Source organism: Eurypyga helias, unplaced genomic scaffold, assembly GCF_000690775.1.
Source record: "Eurypyga helias isolate BGI_N326 unplaced genomic scaffold, ASM69077v1 scaffold42353, whole genome shotgun sequence".
NCBI lineage: Eukaryota > Metazoa > Chordata > Aves > Eurypygiformes > Eurypygidae > Eurypyga > Eurypyga helias.
Window position 1 is genome coordinate 1 of NW_010240023.1, and position 17,508 is coordinate 17,508.

At 41.1% G+C, this 17,508-nt stretch overlaps 1 protein-coding gene across 1 annotated transcript; it reads left to right on the forward strand.

Annotated features, from left to right (window-relative positions):
* The first annotated feature begins 1,480 nt into the window (after positions 1-1,480).
* On the forward strand, positions 1,481-11,751 carry LOC104505660 (mucolipin-3-like). Its single transcript, XM_010148336.1, is given in 13 exon segments — positions 1,481-1,708; positions 3,446-3,613; positions 4,247-4,400; positions 4,882-4,966; positions 5,047-5,143; positions 5,766-5,865; positions 7,877-7,989; positions 8,070-8,219; positions 10,177-10,278; positions 10,390-10,512; positions 11,045-11,154; positions 11,156-11,234; positions 11,605-11,751. Coding segments are annotated over 13 exon segments (1,656 nt in total).
* Positions 11,752-17,508: the final 5,757 nt, after the last annotated feature.

Sequence of the window (17,508 nt, forward strand, 5' to 3'; positions counted from 1 at the left end):
TGCCCGGCTCCGGCCCTGCCCAGCTCCAGCTGCGGAGCCCCCGCGGGTTGAGAAGACGCTTCCTCCGTGTTACGAACATCTCCTCGGGCTGTGTCGCTGAGGTCGAGAAGTGTTGTGTTTTTCAATCGAGCACAGGCGTTGTCAGGAACACTGCAGTGGCAGAGTAGGGCTTCACTTCAGGGTGATGGTCAGCCGTGAGGAAGACGAGAGGAGGCTGGGGCATGCCGTGTCCCGCAGGACAATGGAGACCTGCGAAACAGGAGCTGTCTTTTTTTTTTTTTTTTTAAGCCTATTTATGTGCCTATTTTTAGTGTTAAACTGCAGATTCAAAACTTTTCTTGCCCTCTCTGACATCTGGGGAAATTGCAGGTTTTGAATCGTACCCGAAAAGAGACTTTGTGTTCTGGCGTGTGCATTGGCTGCCTCAGGAGCGTGGGTGTCATCTCTGCGTTTTTAAAAATTAATCTTGGTTATGATTTTTTAAGAAACTTGTCTCATACAAATTAAAAATAATTTCTCTAATGTGGCACATCTTTAGATTTATTCATAACCTAGGCTGTCTCCTCTGTTCTTAATGTCAACAATCTTTTGTCTGAAATAAATATTCCTGGCTACCTCTTATGTACTTTATAAAGCATTTCTAAAATGTTTGGAAGCCAGTGAAGTTACTAACAGATGAACATCTAATCATATTGAATAGTATAGTGAATAATGTCTCAAACTGTGTTTATAAGGTTCTTTTCTAAACTTTCACCTCATACTCATCTAAAATGTGAGCCTCTTCAGCTAATCACGATGCTTGGATACAATTACCTTTTGGTATTTTGTCTGGTTCATGATCACCGTTGCTTGCGTTGTCTTTTATGGCTGAAGAAACAGATATAACTAGTTAATGTGTTCAGGTGATTAATCTGAATTGCAATTTGGCATGCTGGGTCTCCATTTCCAAGAGCGAACGATGCTAATGCTTACGTCTAAGAAAAATGCTGTCTGGCTTGAAAATTCCTTTCTTTCAAGGACTGGACAGCAGCCTGACAGCATGGGAAAATACCAGCTACATAAACAAGTAAGGTTTCCAGAAGAGTGAATGTTCCTGAGAGGCTTTTGGTACTCTTCTGGACACAGAAGGAAATGACTCAGGATGTCTTGCATATATGATGTGGTTGGCAAGTGAGAGAGGAAGTTTTCAGCAAGTGACTCCGTAATTCCAAAGGGTCAGAAATTCCACTATTAAATAAATGTCCTGATAGCCTACCTTCAAATTTAAGACCTTGCTCAAACTTTTCTTTGGGTTCTGCAGAATTGGGTTCTGTGCAATATTATGGGGAAGGTCTTAAACTCAGTGTAACATGCAAATTATATTCAGTTCACAGAAGATAAACATCTTCAGAGCCCAGGTTGTTACTGCAGACTGATCTGATGCTACTGTATTCATGCTTGCATGTTTTCTGACTGACATGGACTTCTTGTCATTTCAGAAATGGAAAATCCTGAAGTGTCTGTGAGCAGCTGCAGTGCTCACGATGATGAAAACCTTTGTATCTACAAACGACACCCGACAGTATCACAGGAGGGGCTGTTGGAAGATCAGCTTAGAAGGAAATTAAAATTCTTCTTCATGAACCCATGTGAGAAATTCTGGGCCCGGGGCAGGAAACCTTGGAAACTTGGGATTCAGCTACTCAAAATAGCAATGGTTACTATTCAGGTGAGTAACTAGAAAAGCAGGGACTCTTCTTAGCCCATGGGAATTCAGATAGGGAGTGGAAGTGACAAATGCTATTTTTGATGTGGTGCAGAGACAGGGAGATGATAGACTGCAAAACTATCTTAATTGCATATAGGTAGCTTAGACCTCAGATGGCTCAATTTTCTCCTGAAACTATTGACTGAAAGATAGCTTTCCTAAGAGTGGACATGAAAGGAACCATGTTTAAGGACACCACTTTACTTTTTCTCTCCCTGTCCCCGCCCCAAGGATGGCATCCCTAAACACCTGTTCCCCCCAATACCTTTTTCACTCTGAGTGTGTTGTGTTTGAGAGAAGGGTCCTCTGTGTCTCAATGTCATGGTGATAAGAACTCTGAAACTGGTAGCTTTTTCATGATGTTTGTTTATGCCTCATGTGTGGTATACAAACTCCTGTGTTGAAAAAAACAGAAATTTGGCTCCACTCTTCCTCTCACCCAGCCTTGTTCTATAGACTTCATATAACACATTTATCTGCTGTCTATAACACAATTGCTTGTTCCAAAGGTCTGTGGTTAAGGAGGAAGGAGGTATTTCATAAAACCTTTCTAATGCCTCAGATGATGACCCTTCAGAGTTGCCCACATGTGATTTACTTTTATGGTGGTGTCAGTGCTATGACAATACAAGTATGGAGAAGAATGGTTTCCATGGTTGCATGAATGATGGGACAAACTGCAGGAATAATAATTCTTTTGCTATACATCTGGCAGTATCTTTGTATACCTTACTTACTGCTTTAGTCTGAAATGTATCATCATCCTCTGATTTTCATCTGTCACATTTTTCACTTAAAAATTAAATTTGATAGTGGAAGAACCTAAAAAAGAAAGAAAGTAATGCTGATTTAGCTTTTCAGAGAAGATATGCCAGTAGGTATTTCAACCTTAGCACTGCTGATTTTCTGGTGCATACCTGTGTGCCTAGCATGCTGAGCTTGCCCACAGAGTACTTTTGTATCTCTGAAACTGAGTTATCCTTATCAAAACCTACCTAGCCAGTTTGCATCGTGGCCATAAAACTGATCTGTAGACTACCGATTCAGACTTATCTCTGTTGAGTTTCTTTACGATACTCCTGACACTAGATTTGAAACAATAGCTGCTAAAGATAATTGTGAGGTCCCACAAACAATACATCACATTCTTCTAAAAACCTTTTCCAGCCTGGATAGTATCTAGCAGGGTTTTATGCTAACTTTTCATGAACAATTGCAATATATTTTTTAACAGCTTCAGAGGGTGTCCTGTTACAAGCACAGTTTTGAGCAGTTATCCTCAATTTGCTTTTTCTGTACTGGAGTAGGAATTTCAGAGTGGGGTCTGGTTAAGTCTTGTACTGCCTTTCTGGCTGAGGTCCACTGATATTCCCCAAGGCAAGTCACATTAATGTCAGGCTGAACTAACAAAGCCTATGTAACAGTATATGCGTAGCTTGAATTTTAGGTGGTATCCTTTTCTTTGCAAAAATGCAAGTCCTTGGCCAAGATGCTGGTAAACATGTTAAGAGAACATTCTTGAAACCCGTTGTTTCCTGAAGTCAAACTTTCTTTTGACCAGCTGTGAAACGTAGAGGCCTGCATGTAAGTACTGTGTCTACCAGCGTAATGAAAGAGTGGCTGTTTGCAGGACAAGATCTGCATGTTAATCCAGAAGCCAACTTTGTCTTTGAACAGGAAATATAAATGTCTTTTCAGCTGGTGGTTTTCGGATTAAGCAATCAGATGGTGGTTGCCTTCAAAGAAGAGAACACTGTTGCATTCAAACATCTCTTCTTGAAAGGATACATGGACAGAATGGATGACACCTATGCTGTGTACACACAAACAGATGTCTATGACCAGATATTCTTTGCAATAAACCAGGTAAGGATTGTCACTGCAATCTATACAATGTATAATGTGCCTGGGTACCTTTTCTTCCCCCACCTTTCCTGGTGGTATCTGAAATTGAACTTCTGTGCCAGTTGCTTAAGACCAGGATATTGGCTCATTCAGGTTTTCTGTCATTTGCCAGAACGTTGTACTTGTGGCAACATCCTTAAAGCTAATCCATGTACTAATTCTGCACTAAATGCAGGCCTTGGACTTCAGCTGGTGTTATTTGTTATTACAAATTAGGCTTTCTCGTAAGGATTGTAAAGAGAAAAAAATAATAAGCAAAAAGCTCTTTAGATCCAAGTGCTGCACTTTAAGTTTTCAGCTGGCGTTATTTAAATTAGGCTTTCTTGTAAGGATTGTAAAGAGAAAAAAATAATAAGCAAAAAGCTCTTTAGATCCAAGTGCTGCACTTTAAGTTATTTGACAAAAACAGTATTTGAGGACTCAGCTGTAGTGTGATGTTGGTTTCTGAGTTCTTTAGAGGACCTTTTAAGCGAAAAAGATGGGTTATGGCACAGATCCAAACACTTCTGGGTTTGCGTTTGTTGTTTGTTTTTTGTTTTTGTTCAGAGCCTAACAGTTCTGGTGCCATCTAAGTTGGTTTGTTCTGAACTTTAGTACTTACAGCTGCCCAACATTTCTGTTGGAAACCATGCTTATGAGAAGAGGGGAGCAGAAGAGACAGCTCTGGCTGTGTGTCAGCAGTTCTACAAGCGAGGAACCATCTGTCCTGGAAATGACACCTTTGATATAGACCCAGAGATTGTGACTGGTAATGAACCTAATCTATTGCATCAGTTCTTTGGGAGGAGGGACCCTAGATTTGTGATGAATGCTTATAAACATCCAGTATTATATAGTCCTCTCAAATGACCTATATTATACTTACTACCAGGCAAAACTGGCAAGAAAACTACTGTGTAACTAACCTCTAGTCCTCCCCTCCAAGGTAACAGTCCTTTGTGTCTACTGTCACAAAATGAGTGTTGAGCCGTTAGCACTGATGACCATCTAATACAAGTATTTTGGGCTAATTTCAGGAGCCTTCCCTATGAATTCATGATGAGTAACTTGGCTGGTTCAGGGAAGATAGTGTATTTGTAGCTAACTTCCCAAATGACTCCTCACTTAAGTGTGCTATCTTGCCTGGTGTAGTCAACAGCTCTTTCCAGCCTCGGGAGTGGGAAAGGCAGATAACAGTTAAAGAGCATGATAACCCATGAGATACTGTTGTGAGTACTTATCCATTGCAGACTGCTTGTACATTGAGCCCATGATGCCGTTAGACAACACAACAGTGGGAAAGCACAATTTGAATTTCACTCTGGATTTCCACAGGTAAGGAGGAATAAGCACCTCCTGTATTGAGGTATCCGTGCACTTTCCTTGTGAAAAGCTAATACAGAGCTCTATTGCAGACTGGTGATGGTGCAGCTTATGTTCAATCTGAAGGCAATCAACCTCCAGACTGTTCGTCACCACGAGCTCCCTGACTGTTACGATTTCACCCTGACGGTACGTGGAAGTCTGCTACGTGTCTTTCTGTTCAGAACGAGAAACTGTTCTTGCTGGTTTACCATGTCAGCACAGATATTTTCTAAAGAGTGTTGACACCATTGTCTGGTCCCCAGCAGTTTCTGGATTACTCTGTCATGGCTTAGTGTACCCAGTGAATAACCGGCAGCTGGGGCTGTGGGAGGTTAAGCTTTGAGTGCTCGTGATGTGATCCTCAAGCACTTGCTTGGCTTACAGCCTTCTGTGCTATCATCTTTCTGAAGTGTAATAAAAGCACAAACCTCTTGTCTTTAGAGAGATGCTTCTAGGAATCATAGAATGGTTTGGGTTGGAGGGACCTTTTTCAGATCGTAGAGGAATGAGGCTGGAGTTTCAAAGAATTTCACATAGTACCTAGTTGATCAACCAATCTCTGGTAAATACATGGTTCACCAGATTTGTCTTTCACTTTGACAGCATTTACTTAAATAAACTGGAATTACCTTAAGCTTAAACAAGTTTTGTAACCTCTCTGCTGGAGAATTATTCTGAATCATTATGCAAGCTTAGCAATACAGTGTGCTACATATGTAATGGTTTAACTTTAAAAAGACATGCTCTTTTTTTGTTGTTGTTAATACAGATAGTGTTTGATAATAAAGCACATAGTGGAAGAATTAAAATAAGTCTAGACAACGACATAGCGATCAGGGAATGTAGAGACTGGCATGTTTCTGGATCAAGTAAGTTACATAAATGTTTTCAAATTCTCATGCTAAACTTTTGTCACACTATCACAATGTTTGTTTACCTTTTTCTACATTAAAAGATGAGGCACCATTGACACACATTATGTAGTGGGTGTGCTCTAAATCCTGATTTTCTAAGGAACTGTCATTCTTCAACCTCTGATCTGAAATCCTGGGAACCCAGCCACATCATTGCTTTCTTTAGCAGGTCCTTGCATCATTGATACTGTCAAACCAAAATTTTTCCACACCTCACTGTGCATCCTTCTGTCTTTGGCTACCGAACTTAATGCTGCTCATTACTTAAGGTAGGGCTGTGAGCTGTTTTTCTAGCACCAGGCAACAGAAGGACACATGATAGTGGTGGAAAGTTGAAACTGATTCACTCTTATTTCAGGACTTAGCGCCAGGAAAGATAAGGAAGCACTGTTGCTAAGGCTTGCTAGAGTGGAATGGCCAGAAACACTTCTTACTGCTGCTTAAGTCTTGTTTGGCCTGTATGTGGGTGTAACTGAGATGCACAGTATGGTTAAATAATCGGTCTTAAATAGTTACTCACAAGAGCACCCTTTGTTGGCAGCTATTGGGTCTGGTCAAAACATTGTCTGAGATCTTTTTTGATTAGAGAAAATAATCTCCTTGAAAATCAGAAGTTTTCCAGGAGTCTCAAATCCACCTTTTTTTTCCCCCTTGAAGGGGGAAAATCAATAGGATGAATCATGTCTACTTTTCTACTTTGGCACTTTCCCCTTTGCTATGCCTGTGTTAGGAAATGAAGAGCTGGTAGTAAAAAAAGAGAAGTTTTTTTTTTTAAAGACTGAGATTGGAATTAATTTGGGTGAATTTAATGAAATGCGTCACACAGTACAAAACACGCCACTTAAACTGTTTAGTGGAATATGTGTTTGCATTCCAACCAGCTTTGCTAGCTGCCGTGTTGTAAATGCACACCAGGTGGCATGTTACCTCTAACAGATGTAGCAGGAAGGTTTTGATACCGGGCCTCTGTAATCATCCACATTTGATATCTATGTAGATTGCCTCTATAACAAGTTTTAAAATAATCTCCTGGAGTACCCTATATTATTTTCTGAAAGCCAAGGAAAAATACAAAGGTAATGATTGCAATTGGACAGTAACAGCTTGTTGCTGTCTCTGGACGAGACGGGAAAACAAACTTAAATGGCAACAGGACGTGTGTTAGTGACTTTGGTGTAAGCAAGAAGTAGGTGAACTTTTTCTGAGTAGTGCAGTTTGTGAAGTAAACTTCAGTATCCCATTTTGGAGAACTGCTGCATGTTCTTGTAAATTTAGCATCAATTTGTTCGGGTTTTTTCTTTTTTCCCCTCAATCACTCTTTTAGCATTAAAAATCTAATCCTTATACTGTCTCATCTAGTGTCAGCCGCATGATAGGTATAGAAACCAAAAATAGGTGTAGTGGTGGATTTGGTGCAAAATTTGACCTTAGTTGATCAAGAATGTCAATTTTAGTAACACAAGAAATGGAGAACTCATGTCTACCTCAGTGTTGGTTGTGGCTAGCTGAGCAGCAGTACAAACTATCTGCATTGCTCTAGGACAGAAAACCTATCTGATAGTCAAATACTGGTCTGGAAGAGAAGTACTGTAAAGTTCCTGCGATTTCTTTTTTTTTCCTTTTTGTTTGACAAGTTCTGTCACTCCAAAGGCCATCCCAGTGCTTGTAAATTGGACAACTCCCACCTCTAATTCTGCAGGTCTGTAAGAAGCACTCACGCTCTGGTATATTTCTCGTATGGTATCAACCTTCCTAAATTAACTAAAGTGGTATGTGTAGTGCAGATGCACTTGTATGTCTCATGAAAATATGTCAGATAAACTTTGGGGGAAAAATGTTAAGATTTTTCTTAATTCAGTTGCATAAACACAGTAAACATCAGAACTTGATTCTTATTTCAATACTCAAGTCGGTCAACAAGATGAAATGAATCTGACTATAAACATCTACATTTTTGTTCTTACAGTACAGAAGAACACTCATTACATGATGATCTTTGATGCTTTTGTTATATTGACTTGTCTGGCCTCACTCATCCTTTGCACACGATCAGTGGTTAAAGGAATTCGGCTCCAAAGGGTGGGTATAACTCTCTCCTTGGAAAATCTTCCTGTCTTGTGTAAGTCTGATGAACTTTTTTCTTTCCTCCTTTCCCCTAGGAATTTGTAAGCTTTTTTCTGTATTATTATAAGAAAGAAGTATCTTTCAGTGATCAAATGGAATTTGTCAATGGATGGTACATCCTGATTATGGTTAGTGATGTCTTAACTATTGTTGGATCAATTCTAAAGATGGAGATACAAGCCAAGGTAAGCTTTTTACACTGTCAGATGGAAGCAAAACTGATTGCTTCTGTCCCAGCTAGATTTAAATCTCTGGGAGGGCTTTAGGCTGACTATGCTTGATTCTGAGTGACATGAGATTTTAAATCTCTCTTTTCCTCTGGAATTATAATTAAGATGTGTTGTTTCCAGTTGTGAGATTTAAAACCTCCAAATATCCCTAGATACTATAATTCTAATTATCTTTGCTCCTTTGTGACTCTAAGAAATAAGATGAACTTAATTGCTGAAAGTTTAAAGCGGTTGACTGCCTCTCTTCCCCATTTAGGACCACTGATATTTGCTTATTTGATGTAATTTTTTTAATTTAGCATTTAACTTTCTGTTCCCCATTTAACAAGTGTTTAACTAGCACAAAAACTCTCTCCTTAAACATCACTTTGCTGCTTTCCCAGCTTCTGGTTTCCAGCGTGTACATCAACAGTCAGCCACAGCCAGGTTCTAGGCTTTCAATTTCTAAAATAAACTTGGTGTAGATTTTGTTCTTTTTTTGAACATGTTATGTGCAGCCAGAATCAAGAAAAAATATTACAACATGCTATCCTGAAGCACTCTAATATTTGGATAATGTTCTTCACCAAATTCGTAGCAGACTTTGAAGCGTGCCATTGCAACACAACAGACTTTGGACAGCAGTGATGAAAGGATAGGTCTGAACTCCATCTGGTGACAGCTTGACTGTCATAAACGCCCTATCTTACCTTAGGAACTATAAACTCCATTCTTAGGAGTAGAAAGAAGCTATGAGGAAGTTGTCTTAGAGATAACTCCATCCTGCTTCAGGAGAAACAATGATGTGAGGAAGATTGGAGTAAGATACTGCATTTGGGATTCCAGTATCTTATATAACAACATCTCTTTATATGTTTCTTTTCTAAGAGAGTATTTTAGTAAAACTCTTCTCTGCAGGTACATTTCACTTCATTTTGCAGGCCTTGTGGACCATAATAACGAGGTCTTGTTCCATGTTACTGTGTGAAAGTTAAAGGCTGAATAACAAGTTCCCATTAAAGTAGCCTAAATTTGTGGGGGGTTTTGTCAATCTGTAAATGAATTATGCTAATACAAAAGATTAGCCAACTCCTAGAGGAATAAAACTGGAAAATAGTGAAAACTTCTTATTCAAGGAAGCTGTCGTGATCCAGTCCAGAGTAGAGCTGCTCTTCAGGGAACAGGGTATATGCTAACTTGGATGAAAACAGGCCAGTGTGAATAGGTGGAAAACCACAGTGAAGTGCCAATAAAATATAAATGAAGTTCCAGTTACAATTAATTATAAGCTAATTAGTCTTTCTCCTTAAAAAATGTTCTACACCACTCAGTTCCTGGCTACCTAACAAGATCCTCCTTCGTATTTACCTGCGCTCTGCTGGTAACTCATGCTATTCATTTAAAAAAAACTTTGCATGCCTACTGGAAGAACCTTCTTTGCTCTGCAGTTCGAAAGCTGCATGTCTACAATGTCTGTTGGGATGCAGTGGAGAGAGTCCCAAGCTGCTCTGGGGAATCTGTTGATGCAGATTCCAGAGGCAGTTGCCGCAGGTCCGGAAGCAGCATAAAAAAATGTTTGCATTGCCACGCTGTAGGTCCTGGTGGGTCAGGCACGGTGCAGAGACCCCCCTCTGTACAACTGCGCTCTTGGCCTCGCAAATGAAGCTTGTCTTGCCACTGTCTGTCTTACAAACAGTGTCTGTAAAGGCAAGTGAAACGAGTTACGCTTGAGAGTGCCCTTGCTCTTCAGTGGGACTTCTGCTGTCTAATGCATATTGCCCCAAATTAATAATTTAATGCGAGAGATTGCCAAAGAAAACAGTGTTTCTTAACAAATCTTTGTAGTAATGAGAGTCACAATTTAGAACCTGTCAGTTGCTAAACTACTTGATTATTTTCTCTCTTTTTTTTCTCCCTTCTTTGTTTTTTTTAGAGTCTGACAAGTTATGATGTCTGTAGCATACTTCTAGGAACATCCACTATGCTCGTGTGGCTTGGAGTCATTCGCTACCTCGGTTTCTTTCAGAAGTACAATGTAAGGATCTCCTGGGATCTTCGTGCTGTTGGTATTTATTCTGTTTGTTGCTATAAGAGGACCGCAAGAAGGGTCTGGTTGAATTCTAACTGTTTGCATTACTTTGTGCAGCTTCTCATCCTAACGCTGCGAGCAGCGTTACCCAATGTAATGAGGTTCTGCTGCTGTGCTGCCATGATCTACCTGGGCTATTGTTTCTGTGGATGGATTGTACTGGGACCATACCACGTAAAGGTAATATACTTAACAGGAAAAAGTACAACTTGGACAACAGAATGGATTCTAAACAAATGAGAGATTACTACTGTTGTCTTCTAAGTTTCCATGTCACGGCTTCCCTTAGTATAAAAACAGTGCATCTTCAACATGATGCTGCTTTGTTTGAGGAGTCTGACATCTGTGAGTCAACCAGACTTTCCTCAAGTTATGAAAGCTCTGAGTCAGAAGTGGAAGCTGCCGTGACTCCCAATCACATGCTGGTATTTTGAGAAATAATTTTCATCTTGCAGAGCATCAGTGTCAGACTAAAGCTTTGGAGACTTCATCCCTTTTAAAAGCAAAACGGACTTACGTGAATTGAACGTGTATGTGTACAGGAGGTGACAAACTTGGCTCATTCCTCAAACGTTTTACTGTTTGCACCTTGCCATACGTTGGGCATACAATGAGATCCGAGGCAGGCAGTCATCAGCTGCCTATCTTCTTCTTTGTGTATGTGCAGTCTTTGGATCCAAATGATGTCCTTGTGTTCTTTCCTGCTCTCTAGTTTCGCTCTCTGAACACGGTTTCCGAATGCCTTTTTTCGTTGATCAATGGAGATGACATGTTTGCTACATTTGCAAAAATGCAGCAGAAAAGTTACTTGGTTTGGTTATTCAGACTTCATCAGTCTGTTCATCTATATGGTGCTGAGTCTCTTCATTGCACTCATTACAGATACGTATGAAACTGTCAAGGTAAGCGTGGACTCTTACTCTTCATTTGGAATAAAAATGCAAGATCGGTGCTATCAAGACTCTCATCTCCCTCATTTATTTTGACTTGCCGTGCATGCCAATTTAAAGAATAAATGCATTGGCAACTTTTGAGGGTGTAGAGTGCTGTTGGGAGGTTTTTAATCCCTCCCTACTTCATTTTCCTTGCAAGCCTATCTGATTTCCTGCTCCAATGGAAGAAAAATATCTACTAAAAAGCAGTAATTTCATATTCAGTTCTGTGAATCTTCTAATTTCAGACTTGAGCAATGTCTGAAAAGTCATCTGGGGATGATTTGGGTTATTGTATGTTTTAGCCTTGTTAAAGGTTTAACTAAATGTCAATTTTTAGCACTACCAGCAAGACGGCTTTCCGGAGACAGAACTTCAGAGATTTATATCACAGTGCAAAGACTTACCAAACTCTGGCAGGTACAGGTTAGAGGAGGAGAGTTCTGCATCTCTCTTCTGTTGTTGTAACGGTACGTGCCTATATTAATATTATACATTAAGGTATGTGCAAAAGCAACACACCACAAAATGTCCCTGGTATAATAAGAGTACTTAAATTTTTGGGGGTGGAGGGGAAAAAAACTCAAACAACCAAACACAAAAATCCCAGACTATTTCTAATGTTCTAGAATGGAGCACTAGCAAAATGCGTGCAGCCAACAAACTCCTTAGGAGAGGTGAGGGAAATTTTAAATTAAGAATCAGTCAACATGAAAAATAGTACAGAAAGTTTGATATTATATGCAGTAACTTGGGAACCCTGTATGTATAATGTGTGAGCATTAGCATTTCCTGTACTCGCTGCAGTAAGTAGGAGTTCTAGAACCCATTCAGTGTCGTCCTAGCTGTACTTTAATGATACCTTGCGCAGTGAGGTGTCCTAATTTTAAAAGCAGCAGGCCTGAAATTTAGGGAGAAGATCAGCTTGCCAAGGTTTTAAGGCAGCATGCAGTTTAAGAACTACCACAAACCTTGGAAAAGCATTGCCTAACTTCCACTATGGAGAACTTAATGCTTCAGTTATTTGAAGTTTTGTTTCTTTAGGAATACTGATTGCAGGATACGTGGTTTATATTTAACCTGCCTGGCAGCAACTCTGAGTCTTGCTTGCTGAAGGGCCCATTGGTGGGGGAGGAGCCTTAAAATATTTGCAGCTTGATTAAAAAGGTCAAAGGCATTTGCAGCCCCTTGGTATTGGGTTTTGTGGTGTGCTCTAGTGTGATATGCCCGAGAGAATGTATTTATGAGGGGGAGGAGATGGGGACATACTCCGGAGCAGGGAGACGACAAAGCCTGCAGTGAGCCAGTCCAGCAGAGAGTGCTGCTGTTGTGGCCGATTGCCTTACTGGAGATGAAAGTGTGGGATGAAGCAGAGCAGGGCATCTTGCTTCTGGGTAAAGGGCACAGCACGTTAACATTTCCTTTTCTGCACACATCTCTCAGTTTAACCAGGCAAGAAACCCAAGGTGAGGCAGGGCAGGGTGGGGATGTAATACTTTTCCCACTGACTGTGCGGTGGGGATCAGGACTCTGGAAGAGCATTCGGAAAGGAATACTCTCAAGCAGCTTGTTCTTCAGGAGTACCATGCAGCCGGCAGCACCCTGGACTCGGATGGAGCTGTAGGCATTTAAGTGCTTCGTTTCAAAGCCTCGTTTCCTAAACAGACTACCTGCTCTTTGATGATTCTACCCTGGTGCCAAATGTCTTGATTCACATGCAGGCCTCCTAGCATGCACCTTAGTGTTACAGGTTGTTTCTTTTACCTGGAAACGGTGTTTCTTTCTCTAGAAACTAGACCAGGAGCTGACTTTGCAGTTGCCTGTAAACACTGGACATCGCTCCATTAGCTCTGGCCTCTGCCCTTCTGGTTTTATTTTAAAACAAGTGATCTGTAGGAATAAGTAAGTATCTCAAGAAGGATGTTGTGTTGGTAGTTCTGTGGCTTCTGCTCCTGAAATAGTCATGTGGTCACACAAGGTTTCTCTTAGTTCTTTCACATGCTCAAAATGTTTTATGGTGATTCATAGCAGTTTCTTATCAGTGTATGTGAAATCAGTAATTGAATAATTTAGGCGCATTTTTAAGGCTCTTTGTACAACGGAAACATTGTTTTGATGCATGAACCTTGACAGCTTTTTCTCCCTCTCCTGTACAGGTTGTAGTGAACATGCTTAATGGATTATGGGAGTGTATCATGGAGGCTTTAAAGCAGTACACATTGCAAGAACTGGACAGTGGAGCTGGTGGAAAACCTTACACCTAAAGCCTGAATTTGCTTTTCTCAAAAAAACAGTGTAAGCCTGTGGCAGAAGCTTATGATAAACTTATCGGGCACTCTTGCTGCTAGTTTAGGAGTATTAGGGGTTTAGGGTTTTTATTAGCTTTGTTCTGTTTGTTTCCTCAGATAAATTGTACTAGAACGCAAAGGGCATAAAAAGCTTTCTGTGTTCAGAGACTTGGCTAGACTATGCGAGTAGACTAGAAATGCAGTAACTTTCAGCTACAACTAGAAATTGTACTGGACACCTGCAACTTTGAACACCAACCTAGCCCTCAGTACCGCAGGCATTATCTAACTGTGGCTCACCCATCACAGAATGAACGAAAGCTCACTCCACAGCCCTCAGCATTTTTTGTTTATCTGCACTCATAGTGAAAATAAACTGAAACTATGAAATTTGGTGTAATTTGTTTCTGGAGACACTGCAGTGAATTGATGCACAAGCCATTCAAATATGGCTGACAGGGTATACTAAATATTTCTATAAACATAAGTACCACTTGAAGTAAGTGGCGGTCTCTTCTCTGAGAGGCCAGGAATATGCCAGGCCAGAACTGAAGTTTGAGGGGTGAGTCGAGTGGAGGATTGTAGCTGTTCTCCTATATCCAGTGCTGGGTAGGATCAGTTACAGACTTCAGCTTCACAGTGTGCTGACCTTAAGTTTTTAAAGGAAAAGTCAGATAAATGCACTTTCAAAATATCTATTTTTATATTTGAAATCTTCTCTGATACACAAGTCTGTAAACCTGAAGTATAAACTAAGTTAAATACATGGAAGATATGTCTCTGAGAGTCATTTCCCTCCACATTTTAGAAACTGGATGTTTCCTACCCACCTTGTAACCTGGTACTGCCAGTGGCCATCTGAAACATCAAATCTTACAAAAGTTCAGTTTTGACAACCCAGTTTATATACTTTGTTGATTGTGGTACCATTTAATGGATACCTTATTTTCTACTGTCTATCCACTTCGGGAGCAGAATAGAAAACCAAAGGGAAGTATTTTTTAGGTAGCTTGCATTTGTGAGTAACCTTCCTGTAGCTGTGTGTGGTGATATATAATGCTGTGCACAGGTGGAGGACACTAAACATGTTCTGGCTGAATGTTTACACATTGTAAATGCGCTACAATAAACACTTCCAGCTGCAGTAAGTATTGGGTGTGTCAGTATTCATTTTCAGAATAAATATGTTGCCAGGTTAATATAGGAGATTTTTTTTTTTTTAATAGCAGTATGCTATTTCTGGCATGAAATGGTGTGTGGAGTGTGTGAACTTGCATTTCCTGTAGTAGAGATAATTCCTGTGGATCCCGGTGAGGACCTGTTCCCAGTTGATACTGATTAACAGCATTTCAGAGTTTGCCATAGAAAGAAATAAGCAAGTATTACACTAAAAATGCTACACTAAAAATGCTCCCTTACATTACATGAAGTTGGAATTCAGCAAAGACAAACCAAATGCAAGATGTAGGCAGAACAGATTATTCACAGTATCTGAAAACTTTCTGGATTGACGTCCTTGTCTTCCAACAGTCACCTAAAACTGAAGGCACTTGAAGCTTTCCAAGGAGATTCAAGGCAATCTTACCTCAAAAAGCAGATATTAAGTGACTGTGTTTTCTGTTGACACATGAAACTCCTTACAGATCTTTGACAACACGCAATACATAATGAGCACATCACTACTGTATAAAATAGTTTATGCAAGGAATTCTGACAAGGATAGCAAGCCCTTTAAGGCCACTGAAATATAGAAAGCTGATTTCTTCACAAGGGTTTTCATAAAGCGTTAAGAGAAAGCTAAGGTTAATAATTTGCTCAAAATGCTGGCACATTTTGTAAACAGCTACGGAATACTTTTGTTTGCCCATACAGTTATAAGGCAAGTAGTAGTCTGATTTAACTTAGAAATGGGACAGAGCATATGCTTCAGTGCTGTTAACAACAAATTTCAACAAAATTTTGACCGAGATCTAAAATATCTGATTCTTACAAAGTTTCATAGAAGCAGGGCGAAACCATGCTAATAGGAGCCTGCAGTATGAGCTAAGGCATGGAAAGCTACACTGGGGCACCCCAAAGCAGGAAGAGATACCATATATAGATTCTTTCGATTCCTAATAGGAGAAATGTTCCGCTAAAGACTGCTTTCTGTTGCCTGAAGGGCAAACTTGACCGTGAAGCTTGGTTTGCAGTGAAACCCCTGTTAGAGTCTCTAAGTAATGACCTGTGCGTGTGCTACAGCTAAGAAGTCAGTCAACTGAGACACACAAATTCAGTGGAAACCCACTCTCTGTTACTTCTCCTGGGCTACACAGCTTTTAATTTAGCATTGCTGACAGTGGTGGGGGTTTGGGGAGGAAGGAGTTGAAGAAAGGCAATTTGCCTTCAAACAGTAATGGGCAAGGTCACAGTGTGAAGCCAAAGGGGAGGGCTGTCTAAAAGTAGAAGGATGTGTAAAGCAAAGGATAGGATGGGGTGGGAGGAAAAGAAGGGACAGCTGCTTATAAAGTTAGCAGGGCAGCAATTGCATGTTTCTGGCCATGGGTGCAGGCTGTTACATGGCAGAAAGAAGAACAGTACCCTGAAAGGTTACTGGCTTACCTCTGCTCAAAATGTCCAGTTCTGACAGGAAAAATAAATGCTGCTTGTATTACATATCTGGTATCTATTGACATTTTGCTTTCTAAGAAAACTAGACAGTCAAAACATGTACTGTTCACCTTGGTCATGCTGCTGGCAGCCTTAAGTGCTTGCTGTCCGGATTACTGACCTGCTTGATCCTTGGTGTTCAGGATCTTCATCTGCCCGAGTATTTCACTCACCTGAGAAGCCGCCAGTCGAGGCTGCGTTTTCGAGCCTACTGGGTGCATCTGAGATGGAGAGTGGCTCTGTCAGATCTGTGGCTGCTGCTGCTGCATGTGGTGGGGCTTTTAAATCTTATTTCATGTCAATATATGATGTGCTGGTTATGGCCTTGCAGAGCCACAAAGTGTGATAGTTATTCTAAAAAAGCCCTTGTGACTTCAGCGGTATCAGCGATCTCAACATCAGCAATGCTAATAAAGCATGTAAAGCTGCATCCTGGAGACATTGGTATCTTTATGCTGATACAATCAAGCAGGCACAGATAGAACTGTAAAATGCAGGTGGGGAGAGCAAAGAAACAGCTAAAGCATCAGATAAATTCATTATGCTTAAAAATGCCATCCTAAGGAAAACAGGGCTTTCGGTGCTGTCCAAGAAGGTGTGGAGGGGTAACAGAGCTCCTTTGTTCTGTTTCTCACTGGAGTGAGTTGTCTGGAAAATGCTGATAGTATTTCCGCATGAAAATAAGTTGCAGGGTTCTGAACTTGGGTAACAGCTGTTTTCATACCAGGGCTCATTTCAGTGCCAGTGCTTTGCATATGCTCAGGTAGCGAGAACTTCCTGTTTTCAGTTTCAAATCCAGGCATGCTCATACCTTTCCAATAAGAAAATGTGTAAAGGCATAATTTATCTCGGGGGGGGAACCAAATGCTGCTGTAGATGACCAAACCTGTGATTGCATCTGTCGGGAGCATCTTCCTGCCGGCAGCAGTAGGTAATACCAGATGCTTCAGAGGAAGCCTTACGAATTAACATTCACGCGTGAGCTGACATGGTGCTCTGGCAGCTGATTTTGAGTGACTGCACACAGATGGGCATCTGGGCCTTTGTTCCTTCCCTCCTCCCTGGAGCAGCGCGACCGTAACCAAGCACAGCACCTTCCGAGGGCATTTCGCGGAGTCCTGCACTGCCCATCCCCACCGCGCGGCAGGCGGAGAGCGAGCGCTCACCACGAGCCTCTCGTCAGTCTGTATTCTGCTTGGGACACCCCAGCGCCGCTCAGCCACATCCCCCGGGGAACGAACTCCCTCCCCGGCTGCAAGACGGCCGCTCCGTCGTAGCCGAGCGCTCCCCGCCTCTCGCCTCCCTGC